The 12011-nt window shown below is 45.9% G+C and overlaps 1 protein-coding gene across 5 annotated transcripts in view; it reads left to right on the forward strand.

Moving 5' to 3' along the window:
- The window catches only part of SLX4 (SLX4 structure-specific endonuclease subunit), a 46288-nt gene extending 35940 nt beyond the window's left edge, over positions 1 to 10348 (forward strand). For 3 of the 5 annotated variants that reach the window (XM_075106051.1, XM_075106052.1, XM_075106053.1), the window contains 5 exons: positions 1331 to 1500; positions 2328 to 4786; positions 5888 to 5987; positions 6225 to 6707; positions 7321 to 10348. In XM_075106051.1, coding sequence (XP_074962152.1) covers positions 1331 to 1500; positions 2328 to 4786; positions 5888 to 5987; positions 6225 to 6707; positions 7321 to 7657 — 3549 coding nt within the window. In that variant the 3' untranslated portion in view covers positions 7658 to 10348. The remainder of the gene's footprint in view (positions 1 to 1330; positions 1501 to 2327; positions 4787 to 5887; positions 5988 to 6224; positions 6708 to 7320) is intronic. The other 2 variants (XR_012662579.1, XR_012662578.1) reach the window with 2 other exon arrangements.
- Positions 10349 to 12011: the final 1663 nt, after the last annotated feature.

The following is a 12011-nucleotide window of genomic DNA, read 5'->3' on the forward strand; positions in this document are numbered from 1 at the left end:
ACTCTCAGCGTTGCTTTGGAAGTAGCTGCACTGAACTGTGCTTTTTGCAAGGCTAGTGGAGTAGTTCTTGTGTTCCCAGAAGCATTTTGGGTTGAATGGTTCCCAGCCTGCTCCTATGCAGCTTCCTGCCAGGACTGTGAAAGGCACTGAGCCTAAGATTTTAACTCTGCTATTTCACAGAGCTACCACTGGTCCATACAGCCAGCTCCCTAATAAAGGGAGTTTTCTTCAAAGCTGCCCTTTTGGAAAGTTTAGTTTTATCCTCATTCATGTTGGCAGAGTTTCCACCCAAGGTGACTCAGGCTGTTTCTAAGGCGGCCATGACAGTTTGGGGAGAGGAAGCAAGTTCATATATGCCATGCAGCAGTTTTAATAGGAATTTTTTAAAGGATCGTCACAACTCTTAGCAAATGTGCATGTGCCCACAAATCAAAGGACTTTAAAAACTGTTGGGTTAACCATGTTCTCTTATTATTTCCCTGCAACTCTGTCTGGCTTCAGCATTCCCATCCACTGTTTTCATGGGCAGGAATCATTTGTGTGGGTAAAGTTGTGGGATTGGCCCTATGCTGTATTTTTGATCCCTGCAGAGGGTTGTTTTCCTGTAAGTCCTCACCTGCAAAGCAGCATTTCATGTTTATTTTCTGTATAGCTATTTTCTGTATAGAGTGCTCTTCTTTGTTGAAGATTTTTGGGTAACAAGGAAACAGTAATTAATCAGATTACTTTGGAGCTTGTATTTTCTGTTGCATGGCATCCCCTAACTTTGGAGAGAGTTTTAGGTAGCACAACACATGATTTTGCTGTAAAGGAGGTGAGACCTTACTGAACTGGAGATGCATTTTTGCCAAAACCTGAAATCCAGTTGGACCCACGCAGATAATGGTCCAGTTCAGTGGAGCAGTATTTTGTACGGTGTCTCTTTTCCTGTGAGACATCAGAACTAGAGTTTTGGCAGTGCATCAAGGGTAGGTAAATTCAAAACAGATCAGAGGAAGCTCGCTGTAGGGAAGTGTAGATAACTCTGGAAATTGTGCTCGGGGAATTAACTTGGTTCCAGAACTAATGGCAGAACTCTAAGACCCTGTTTTATATGTGTGACTAAAATGAGTAGTTAAACTTTATCAAAGCTAACAGCTGTAGGATCAGGAAAGAAATGGTTTGTTCCATATGAAGGTCTGCATAACTTGGTCATCTTAGATTCCCTCTGAGGCATCAGGTCCTGGTCCCAGCATAAGACTTCGGTAAAGGAAGGGAGTAAGCTGATAGGAATTGTTTTTGCTGTTCCTTTACTAGCAAATTAACTTTGTTTGCATTCTTCTTACACCAGGTTCACAGCCAAGGGTTCTTAGTGGAGGAGGATGGGAATGCACAGACACACCGTGTGCTGCTGAGTGACGTGACAGGAGAGGCGGTGTGTGCGTTCCTGCGATACCTTTATGCTGCTGATGCTGACGTCCCTGCTGGCGTGCTGCCCCAGGTGGGGGCTCTGGCTGCCAGGTTTGTATCCTGAGCATGTTTTGGACCCCCTTATGCTTTCAGCCGCACAGACCCCAACCTGATATCTTCCCTTGCAGTTTTAGTGGCTTACAAATTCCATAGTCCTCTGCTTACATTTTAGATGAAACTTGCAGATAAGAACATCCTACCCTCATCTTTTCAATGAGTCTCTCTTCAGGTTGTATCTGTGTGAGATTTTCTATGTTCAGTATGTGCTTAGCAAACTTTTGCCAAGAGTTTTGTCTCAGGATGTTTATTGACAGCTGATGTTGATGATGATGAGCATATCTTCTCTTTGTGATTCTCAAAGCATTGCACTAGCGATGCACTTAATCTGAACAACACTTGCAGAATGTATTGGATACTTAGAACTCTAATGTGTTGTGTCAGCCATGCTCTCGGTTGTGATCCTAGGCATGCACTGATTAAAGAGCTTGAAGTAGGAGCAGCTGCTGAGGTACGGTGGGTAAATGGTTGGGTCTTGCCAAAAGGTACGTACAGAGGTGCGCTGTCACTCCAAAAAGCCATGAAGCTTGCACATGACAGACATTATCTAGCCCCAGCCATTTTATGGGGCTCTCACCAGTGCCAATGGCAAAGGGGTTTTAGTGTAGTCATATAGCTGTTTAGTCTCAAACACAAAAAAGGAAGAGTGAGCCTCATGCTTTCATGTGAGTGACTCCTGGAAAAGCAAATTCCAAATTTTAGGAGTATACTGCATCTTGTGCATCCTCATGCAAATTCTTTACAAGGCTCACATCAGGCAGCCAAATGGTGAAGAAATACTGGAAGAGGAAAATACTAACATCACTATTATATCCTTGCAGGTTTGGTGTGAGGGAACTGATTGCAAAGTGTGAAAACAGCACTGGAGAGAGTCAGATGTCTTCTGGAGTGGATTCAGAAGATGATCTTCTCTCTGTGATGGATGATAAAGATTGTGACGACAGAGCTGAGAACTTCCAAGACCTCTTGAAGTTGATGTGGGTGGGTGAAGATGAGGAAGAAGTAGTTATGATGAATGCTGAATACCAGAAGGAAGATGAAAATGGGGTGGGTGAACAGGAGCTTGAGGAAATCTATGAGTTTGCTGCAACTCAGAGAAAGATGGTTCAAGGTGAAACAGAGGTGAGCGAGGGAACAGACTGTAGAACCTGCAGTGATACTGGGGCAGCCCAAGGTACAAACCAGCAAACTGAGGAGGAGGAGGTAAAGAGATCTCAGTCTGCTTCAATAAGCAACAGCTTCAAAGATCTGAGGGATGGCAATGATGTGGAAAGATCTAAATGTGACTTGTCTGCACAAGAAGAGAAAATGCAGGATATAAATACATGCAAAAGTGTGAATGATCCACAGACAACTTTTGTGCCTCACCACAGTGAACCTCAAAAATGGGATGCAGCATCCCATGGTGCCACTGCTAATGAAGGAGAGACTGTTAGGAGGTATGAAGGTGTGAAGGATTCCAAGTCATCTCAGGTCTCACATGATGAGGCAGATCACTCTGAAAAACAATTTCCTAGCTTCCATGGTGATACTAATATAAATGAAAGTTATGAACACTTGTTTTCTGCAACTCAGGGAGATTACTCTGAGTCTTCCCCAATGAAAGAATTTATCAAAGAGTCGGGAAAGTCTCCTAGTGAAAAACATGTTGATGTTAATGATTCAGTTCTGTACAGCAAGTCACAAAAAGGCCTCTCTCCACGTAGGAACTGGTTTTGTGGGACTCCTCCTCCCAAACCTTATGTGCCCCTTTTTCCTGCTGTTGGCTCTTCACCTGCATCTCCAAAATCAGAGAGAAAGTTTGCCATGGAACATGTGTCAACACCAAAGCAAAACAAAAAGGAAAAATCATTCCCATCTGATGAAATACACTTTCAGAAAGCCAACAAGCTGGATACTGCATCAAGCAATGAGAACACAATTTCTCCAGCAGAGCTTCCCTGCATTCATTTAAACAAGCATACGTATATCCCAGTGTCATCACTGGTCATCAGAACTCAGGATGCTGCAGCTCAGGAGAACAAGGAGGGTGATGTTATTGTTTTATCTTCTGATGATGAAATGGAGTTACAACTAGACAAGAAGTCGCCAGAGTCAGGCTCTGCTCTGAAGAAAATGGAAATCCCTGGGCAACTGAAATGTGCAAATGGAGAACAAGGTCCTGAGGTACCAAAACCTGAACGTAACTCATCAGTCACTGAAGCAGAGCAGAGATCAACCCAGGTCTCATGTGGCATTACAGATACAGTGCATATAGGTAATGATGTAAAGATGCCCACTGAATTGCCTCTCGGCAGACAAATAGATGCTTGTACTGAGAGCAAAAGGAGGGCAAACCTGAGCCCTGAAAAAAGCCTCGGTCATGAAATGTCTTCAGGTACAGACAGCTCATGGCTAGTGCCAGACACACCGGTTCTGAGCAAAAGCAGAAGCTTCTCAACACAGACTCAGGTCACAAGTATTAATTCTTTAAAGAGTACAGGATCTAAAGTCAGCACAAAGAACTTAGCAACAGGTAACAGTAACTATGAAATGACTGGAAGTTTAATAAAAGCTTGTGAAACAACATTGTCAGACAAACATTTGCCTGTGGAGAACTCAGTCAGTGAAAAGAGCCCTTTCAGCAGCCCAGCAGCAGGACCATTTTCCAAGAACTCCCCACCAGTTTCTCCAGTGGATCCAGTTCTCCTCTCCCCTGGCCACACCAAAGTAAAAAGCAAATGTGTTGAGATCTCATTTTTATCCAAACCTGTGCCTCTGTGCCATGAGCAGTCATTGAAAGATAAAACAAATATCAGTGTGGTTGAGATAGAGGACAGTGAAAAGGAGATAAGTCTGCCTTCTTTGAGTAGTAGTGTCTTGCTTTGTGACGAGCCCCCAGTCCCTGTTGATGACTGCTGGCGTGTTGAATATCTGTCACCCATCAGAGGCAACAGCCAGGACTCCAACCAGGTCAGCTGTGCAAAGACCAGCACTGCCACCAGCCCCAGACCTGGCTCTTGGCATGACCAGTGGGAGAGCCCAGTCCACACACAGGAAATTAAGGGCAGTACCCCTCTTCGAGGAAGTCCTGTTGGCAGAACAACTTTGCTCCGTCTTGAAAAGAGTCCTCTTGAGACCTGTTCATCAGTGGGCAGTAGACTGAGTTACCTGAACTCCAAAATCTGGGGTGACTGGAACGGGGAAGAAGAGGAAGATGAATTTCCAGAGATACTTCCTCTGTCTCAGAGGTTGTCAGCTGCAGCAGATGTGCGTCAGACAGATCCTGTAAAGACTCCTGGTGAGAGCTTGTATTGATACTAGATTGATTGGGCTAGGTTAAATTGTTTCATTTTAAGTGGTCATCTCACCTGTGGTTCACTTGATACATTGAAGGGGTCTTTCAGCCTTCTGAGGTGAAGGACTTGTCAGGGCCAGGCACAAAGCAGGTGCAGTCATCTTCTGATGTGGGAGAGCGCACAACCTAACCAAAACAGAACAAAAAAACAACCTTCAGCTTGCATGCCAGTGGATATTCGTTCCCCGTAGTAGTGGGTGCTCTCTACAGTCTTGCTTTTCACACATTTGTGAAGTGATGCTTGTGCTAACGTACACAAGGACATCAGGTAAGCAACACAGTGGTGCAGGCACAGATGGTTTCCTTGTGTTGAGGCTAGCTGGGGGTGGGTGCCTGTCCCTGACTATGGGTAGGTTTCATGCCTGCTGCAGTACAAAGCTTTGCTGATGCACTGCTGTCTTGTGCTGCCTTCTGTTTGCCAGTTCTGCGCCCTTGCAACAGACCTCTGCATGCACATATCCTTGCATGGTTCCTTCCAAGACCAGTAATTGATCTCATAGTATCTAATTAAATATGTTATTAATTATGTCATACTAAGTAATTAGTTTAATGGGTGTTTAGAATGTGATGTGTGAGACTGTGCTTCACAGTATCAGTAAATTGGTATCATTAAATCAGTATCTAACCCAGGACCCCAGAAGCTTGACTTGCTCAGTTTCTTCTGCATCATGTCCCTATTATGAAATTTCCTTCCTGGGAGAAGAACCACTTTCCAGAATTCAGTAAACATGTTTTTTTAACTGCCTTGTAAACGTTGCCTGTTCTAACAAAGCCCTGAATGGGCTTCGCATTCAGACATCTTAATTTAAGCTGTTTTCTACTTAAAGTCAATAAAAACCAAGTACCCAGTTCAGGGCAAAAAAAGTGTTGACTGTTCTGTCCAATATGAAACTTAGTAATAATTAAAAGAGCTTGTAGGAAAGTAGAGCTAATTAAACAATTATTATATAGTAGTAGAATATCTGCCACTAAAAGGGGAAGTTATCAGTCATTTTAAGTCCTTTCTGTACCAATTCTGATCATGGTAATTTCGTTCTGCTGCAGAACCTTCCTGTCAGGAGAACAAGCCTCCCGGCACTCCAGTGACACCAATGCCAGCTTACTCCATCATGGAGACACCACAGCTGAAGAAGGAGTTGCGTAGGTTAGCATTACCTCCATGATTACACCTCTTTACAAGCAGCAGCTTGCTAGCAGGTAGTGTGAAGGAAAGCTCCTGGGCTGAAAGTGAAACCATGGTGAAGCTCCAGTCAGTGTTTCTTGAGGTCATGTCACACTTTTCCAGCTGACCACTGGACTTTCTGGCCTGAGCCTCTTCCTGAGCTGTGACAGTGGAAGGTGCAGCATTATCTTAACCTAAGCTTCCACCTTTCTCTTTCAGATTTGGAGTTCGTGCTCTCCCAAAACGCCAGATGGTGTTAAAGCTGAAGGAGATATTTCAGTATACTCACCAGGACGTGGACTCTGACTTTGAGGATGAAATCCCATCTTCCCAGCCTCCCCTGCAGAAGGCCCCGGCCAAACTCTCTAGGCAGTCAAAGGCAGACCAGGCTGCAGGTGGAAAGCGTGCCAGTGCCTCAAGGGCTGTGGGCAAAAAGAAGCAGGTTGCTAAGGCTTCTTCAGTGCTCCCTGTGGGGAGGGCTGATGATGACCTTGTTGGATCCCATGAAACGGGCTGTGTAGCACCCAAGGAGGGAATTAAAATGACACATTGCCCACAAGGACCCAAAGAGCAGAAAAGGTCATCTGTATCTCCAGAGAGATGGACTCTGGCAGCTGATGGTGAGGAACCAATGCTCTCAGCGTCTCAGGAGTCTGACTTTTCTTCAGTGGATGGTAGTGACATCTCTTCTGATTCACAGAGGTAAGGGAACAAAATAAAACACAAAACAGTCAATGGTGCAGGACAGAGATGAGCTAGGAATGTGGCAAACAGAAGTGAGTGTCCATGTGGCCCTGCTACCTCCTCAGGCATGTCACTTGAAGGTCAACACACTCCTACGAAAGAAATAGGTTTTGTTTTTTTACTTTAATTCCCAGCGAGCTGTTCTCAGAGCACAAAAGTGCTTGTGGCTGCATGTGTGCAAGGCCCAAATCTAGCATGCCTTGTCTCTGCAAGTTAGAGCGACAAGGAGCACTCAGTGTTGACTGAGAACCCGCAGCTAGAGCAGGGATAGATGCTCAGCAGAAGCTGTCACAGTATGGCAGCAGTAGGCACCATAGGTCAGGAGCAAGGAATGCCAGACAGCTCCAGGGCTTGGTGAGCAGTACCAGCGCTCTCACGGCTGGGATGGGGAAATTTGCAGAAAACGTGCCATGTTTTGCTTCACTCATTTTTTGGGTGCTGGTATCAGAGAGTCTGTGATCCTGTAGAGGGTAGTCACAGGGATTGGCCGCCGGGGTCTTGGGGAGCTCTGGTCCTGTCCCGGATGGCCTCTTCTTTCCTTGATCTCTGGTCTACTTGATCTTGCTTTTAGTTCTTTTGTGAATGGATTTGAAGCCTGTGCTTTTGCATCCGAGGAGGAAGAAGAGGAGCTTCCAGCATCTCAGGCAGCATCTCGGGAAGAAGATAAGCTGGAGGCAGTAAGGTGCTACATCCGTTCAAACACAGCTCTGTACCACAAGATTCTCTTTTATGAGCCAATTGAGCTGGCTGAGCTGCATGCTGAGCTGAAACAGAACGGCATTAAAATTTCCAAGGCAAAGCTGCTGGACTTTTTAGATGCTCACTGTATCACATTTACCACAGCTGGAGCCCGGAAAGAGAAGGAACAGAAAAGAAAGGGGAACAAAAAACAGAGGAGACGATACTGAATGGAGCCTACTCCTCCATCCTGAAAATTTTGTACATGGAGGCCTTCCTGATAAGCTGGAAACCCTATTCCAGGCTGGTGCTAGTAGTGGTACTGTGGTCAGTGGGTGCGCTGCTCCTCCTTGTGGCCTGCTGTCAGACGACATGCTGGAGAATGGGTCTGAGCTGAGCTCCCGTTCCCAGCTCTGCTCCAATTTCACAAACTCCTCCAGTCACTGTCGTGCCTTCAGCACAGAGGTCATCTGGAGCCTCTTTTTCTTCCCTCAATTTTCCTGCTGTGCCTTTTTTTGTCTTTCTGTTTTTCTAATAGGTTTTAGGCCGCAATCTTTCTTCATGTTAGTGCTTCTAGAGGCAGGTGCTTCCCTCCATGACACTTGTGAAGAACTTTTTGCTGGCCTTGGGCTGTGAAACAGTTCACTTTTCAAGTTCCAGTATTCCATAGAATAACCGGCCTGCAAGAAACCAGTCCCCCTTCCCCTCTATAGAGCACTGAATGTTTAGACCCCTGTGACTTGGTCTTCATTTCTTCAGCGTATGATTGCCCTGCTGATTGTTAAGCCAGGGATCATCGTGGAAATACAATGCCTTTTTTCTGTCCCTGGTTCAATATGCAATCTCTGGTAAAGCTCCTTAATCTGTGTTTCTTAAATGGCTGCAAAACAGTGGAGGTGTTTTCCTAGTCTCTTTGTGATGGTTCCCAAAAGCGCCCTGTGACACCAGATGTCACGTGAAAGCCTTTTAATTTCAAACGTTCTGCATTAAAGATACCATCCGCTCCATTTTCTGAGCCCTGTTTTACCTTATCAATGTAGATTGAGTATGTTTTTAAAAAGACAGTATTATAGTGATCACTGAATCTCTTCAATACTTCTTATAAGCTGATCTAATTCCGCTTCTTTGATTGGTCTCATTTCCAAACTGGACAGATCTTAGGCTGTAAACCATCTGGGACTCTTGGGGAAATCTTGGACCCTAAATTGTCATCTTTCTTGTGTTTACTTTCACAACATCTTCTGCCTTTTGTCTGTTCTGGCACAGTTCTGAGTCTGCGAAGAGTCTCACTCAACAAAATGGACACAATGTTTCAAAAAAAGAAGCCAAATTTCTAAACATATTTATGTATTTGGAACATATAAATATTTTTCTATTTTTTATATTCTCGGATTTATTTGATTTATATTATATCCAATAAACAATTTGTAAGGTACTAATGATAAACAATAAATAAGGTCTTACGACAGACTTGGGGGGGGTTAAGCGGCAGCATTGGGTTTAGTTGAGAGCAGTAGAGTCTGCGGTCTATGCCCATACTGGCTGAAACCCTGAGCAGAGAACTGGAGGAAGAGGAGTTGTCACAGGTGCCCAGCATCCAGGAGAGGTGGGAGAGATCATGCAGCAGCGGCTGATGAACAGTGGATTGGCTGCTGGGAGAGAGACAAGCTGCCCTGTTCATCCGGGCTGTGCAGCCCTGAGGTAAGGGAGACTTGGGGGGAAGGTGTTGGGGTCTGCTGCAAGGATGGGCTGTGGGGAGGGGTACAGACTGGCTTTGGAGGGGAGGGCTGCTGGGGAAGGGGACATGGGTGACCACTTAGGAACCTCCTCTGTCAGGTGTCTGTGGTGTGTATAATGGTGGGGGGACCTCCTAGCAAAGCCTTCTGCCATGTCTGGTGAATTTTCAGGATTTTGGGATAGTTTTCTTCCCTGGCAGTCATGGCACTTTTCTTCCCCCACCTTCTTGTGCAAGAGCTGCCAGCTGACTTTGTTACCTGAAAAGGGTGAGGCTTGCTCTAAGTGGCATTCCAGGAAATGTTGTTTCACTCAGTGTACTGTGTATTTCTCTCTCAAGTACACTTCATACATGGAAGAAGCTTCAGTGCTACTTACCAATCTTAATATGACAACATAAATAAGATCCTTCCCAGCTTTTTTCTCTGTTCTTAGGTAAGACATATTTATGATCAAAGATTTTGCAATCAATTCTTTATTACATCTTAACCTTCAGTGAATGCAGTGTTCATTCAGTGTCAATTCAAAGATTAGTTCAGCGGATATAAATTACAATTGTTCAAATAGCATTGTGTCATAAAAACCTGTTTATCATGCTACCAAAAAAAATCCAAATTTTAGGCACTGAAAGTGTCTCCATCCTCCTGTCCTTGTCATCCTTAAACCTTGCAACTGGGCAGTCTTTGCCTAATGCAGAAAGATTATTTTAAATATCACATCTGTGCTGTTGAGGTTTGGAGGTGACCACTTTGCAGAGGCTTGCCTCGATGCTTCCTTGTTGCTGAAGTTGACAAAATGAAATGTCTCTTGTAATTCTCAAACTTTTCTCAGATGATGAGAAAAGGATTTAAAATCTTTTACAGCCTTCAAGACCACAAGGACATGTCTGACGTACACTGCAAATTATCTGAAAGCAATTATTCATTCACCTGCTTGATCAATCCATAAGCAAAGCCTGCCTCCACAAGCTAAGGCTGGTGTTGCCATTTGCCAGTGATACTGTGTTGCCAAGTAGTTCATTTTGTATATTTTTCTTCGCTTTCTTACCTTCCTCATTTGTCTTGGAAAATATATTGTCATCATTTTTTATTTCCACCTGTGTAGTAACAACTATCAAAAATATTTTAATACTTCTGTAGGTATTAGTTGTTTTTTAAGTTAAATAAAAGAGCAGATACGTTACTGCATTGGACAAAGCTTCTGTCTTACCAAGATGCACCATGTGAGCTCTGAGTGAGCTTTGGAAAACAGTGCTTCTAAATTTGCTGTGACAGTCAAATGATCTGTGGGATTGATTATGGATATTCCATGTTGGTGTGCGTATTGTCACATTTCCTGCCTGAAAAAATATCCTCAACAGGTTTATTCTGAAAAGCTGTGCTGCAGCTCTTTACGTAATAACATTGCATGCGAGAAGAGAGCTGTTTTCTTATATGTGCACCATTCTCAGTGTCCACTTAGTCCAGAAGTCACTCCGTGTTAATGGCATTTGTTGAGTGGGTGTGATCCATCACCATGGTCTCTGCCATGGCCAAGACCCATGGAGGGGCCAATTTAACTGCAAAATAGGAGAATGCTATAAAGCACAGCATGGTGACTGGGCCAACACAGCCCAGGTGTTATGCTTACAGTGCCAGCATTTAGATATTGAAGGGATAAATCCAAGAGCAATCCTTCCTGGAGTTCTTCAAGGGGACTGGAGCTGTTCTGGAAGTGCATTTCAAATGTGCTTGTTTGCTTTTCTTATCATTCCAGCATGAAATTTCTTTCAGAGGCATTGCATATCAGCTGCTTGTTGTTTAGTGAAATACAAAGTGCCTGTGAGAGGTGACACAGCCTTCAGCAAAGAATTCTCTGATTTAGTTGCTGTCCCCCAGAAAAGGGTTTCAGAGGTACCTCTGCAGTATTTCTCTGCCCAGGTTCCTCGCCTCTCCAGCTGCTCAACTGCCCAGGCAGTCATCTAGTAAGATTAGATTACTAAGTACTGAGTGAGATTGCTAAGGATTTAAACTCATGCCTAAGATCAGCGCGAGCCCACTCCTCCTCTTCCAACACCACACTGCTCGTGGGACCTAAGGAGGCTCCAGCAGCCTGATAGTGTCCCCAGTAGGTCCTCATCTCTGGGAAGGGCACTGAGCCCACCTACAAATTTTCAGAGCTCTGCTTTGGTATCCTCTGGATACTTTCTTCTTAGAAAGTGCTGGCTGCTATCATGTCTTGTCCCTTGAGCTTCTGGAGTGAAGGATCCGTGTTGACCCCAAGGTGGGCATTTGCTGTTGGCCTGATGCAGATGACCCTTCTCGGCCATGCAGAGGTGAAGCCTTGCCCTCCACAGTTACCCTGGGAGAAACCCCTCACTTGCAGGGAGGTCATGCGGCAGCGATGGTGTCCCGTCCAGCACCGGACAACCTGCACGGGAGAGAGTCCCTGAGCGTGGAGAGAGCTTCAGCCTGTGCTCAAAGCCGCTCCGGCACCAGGTAACCCACCGGCAGGGGAGAGGTCCCACGGGTGGCAGGGCGCGGGCTGCCCCTCGGCACCGCCCGGTTTGGCGAGAAGGGCCCGGTTGGGCGGGGGGGGCGCGGCGGCGGAGCTCAGCCGGGACCGGCACCAGCCGCGCCGCCGCCATTTTCGGTGGCCCTCCGAGGCGAAGGCGCCGCCCGCCATTGGCCGCCGCCGCCGTCACGTGACAGCGCCACTGGACCCGCCGCTGCCGGCCGGGCCGGGCTCAGGTACGGGGTCCCTGCCCCGGGGACACCCCGGCGGCTTCCTGCCGCGTCTGGAGGACCACCGCTCCCACCCCAGCCCTGTGGGTCCGTTATTTCCCTGGGGCACCCCCCGGGGTGCTGAGGG

This window comes from Phalacrocorax aristotelis, chromosome 10 (genome assembly GCF_949628215.1).
Source record: "Phalacrocorax aristotelis chromosome 10, bGulAri2.1, whole genome shotgun sequence".
Taxonomy (NCBI): domain Eukaryota; kingdom Metazoa; phylum Chordata; class Aves; order Suliformes; family Phalacrocoracidae; genus Phalacrocorax; species Phalacrocorax aristotelis.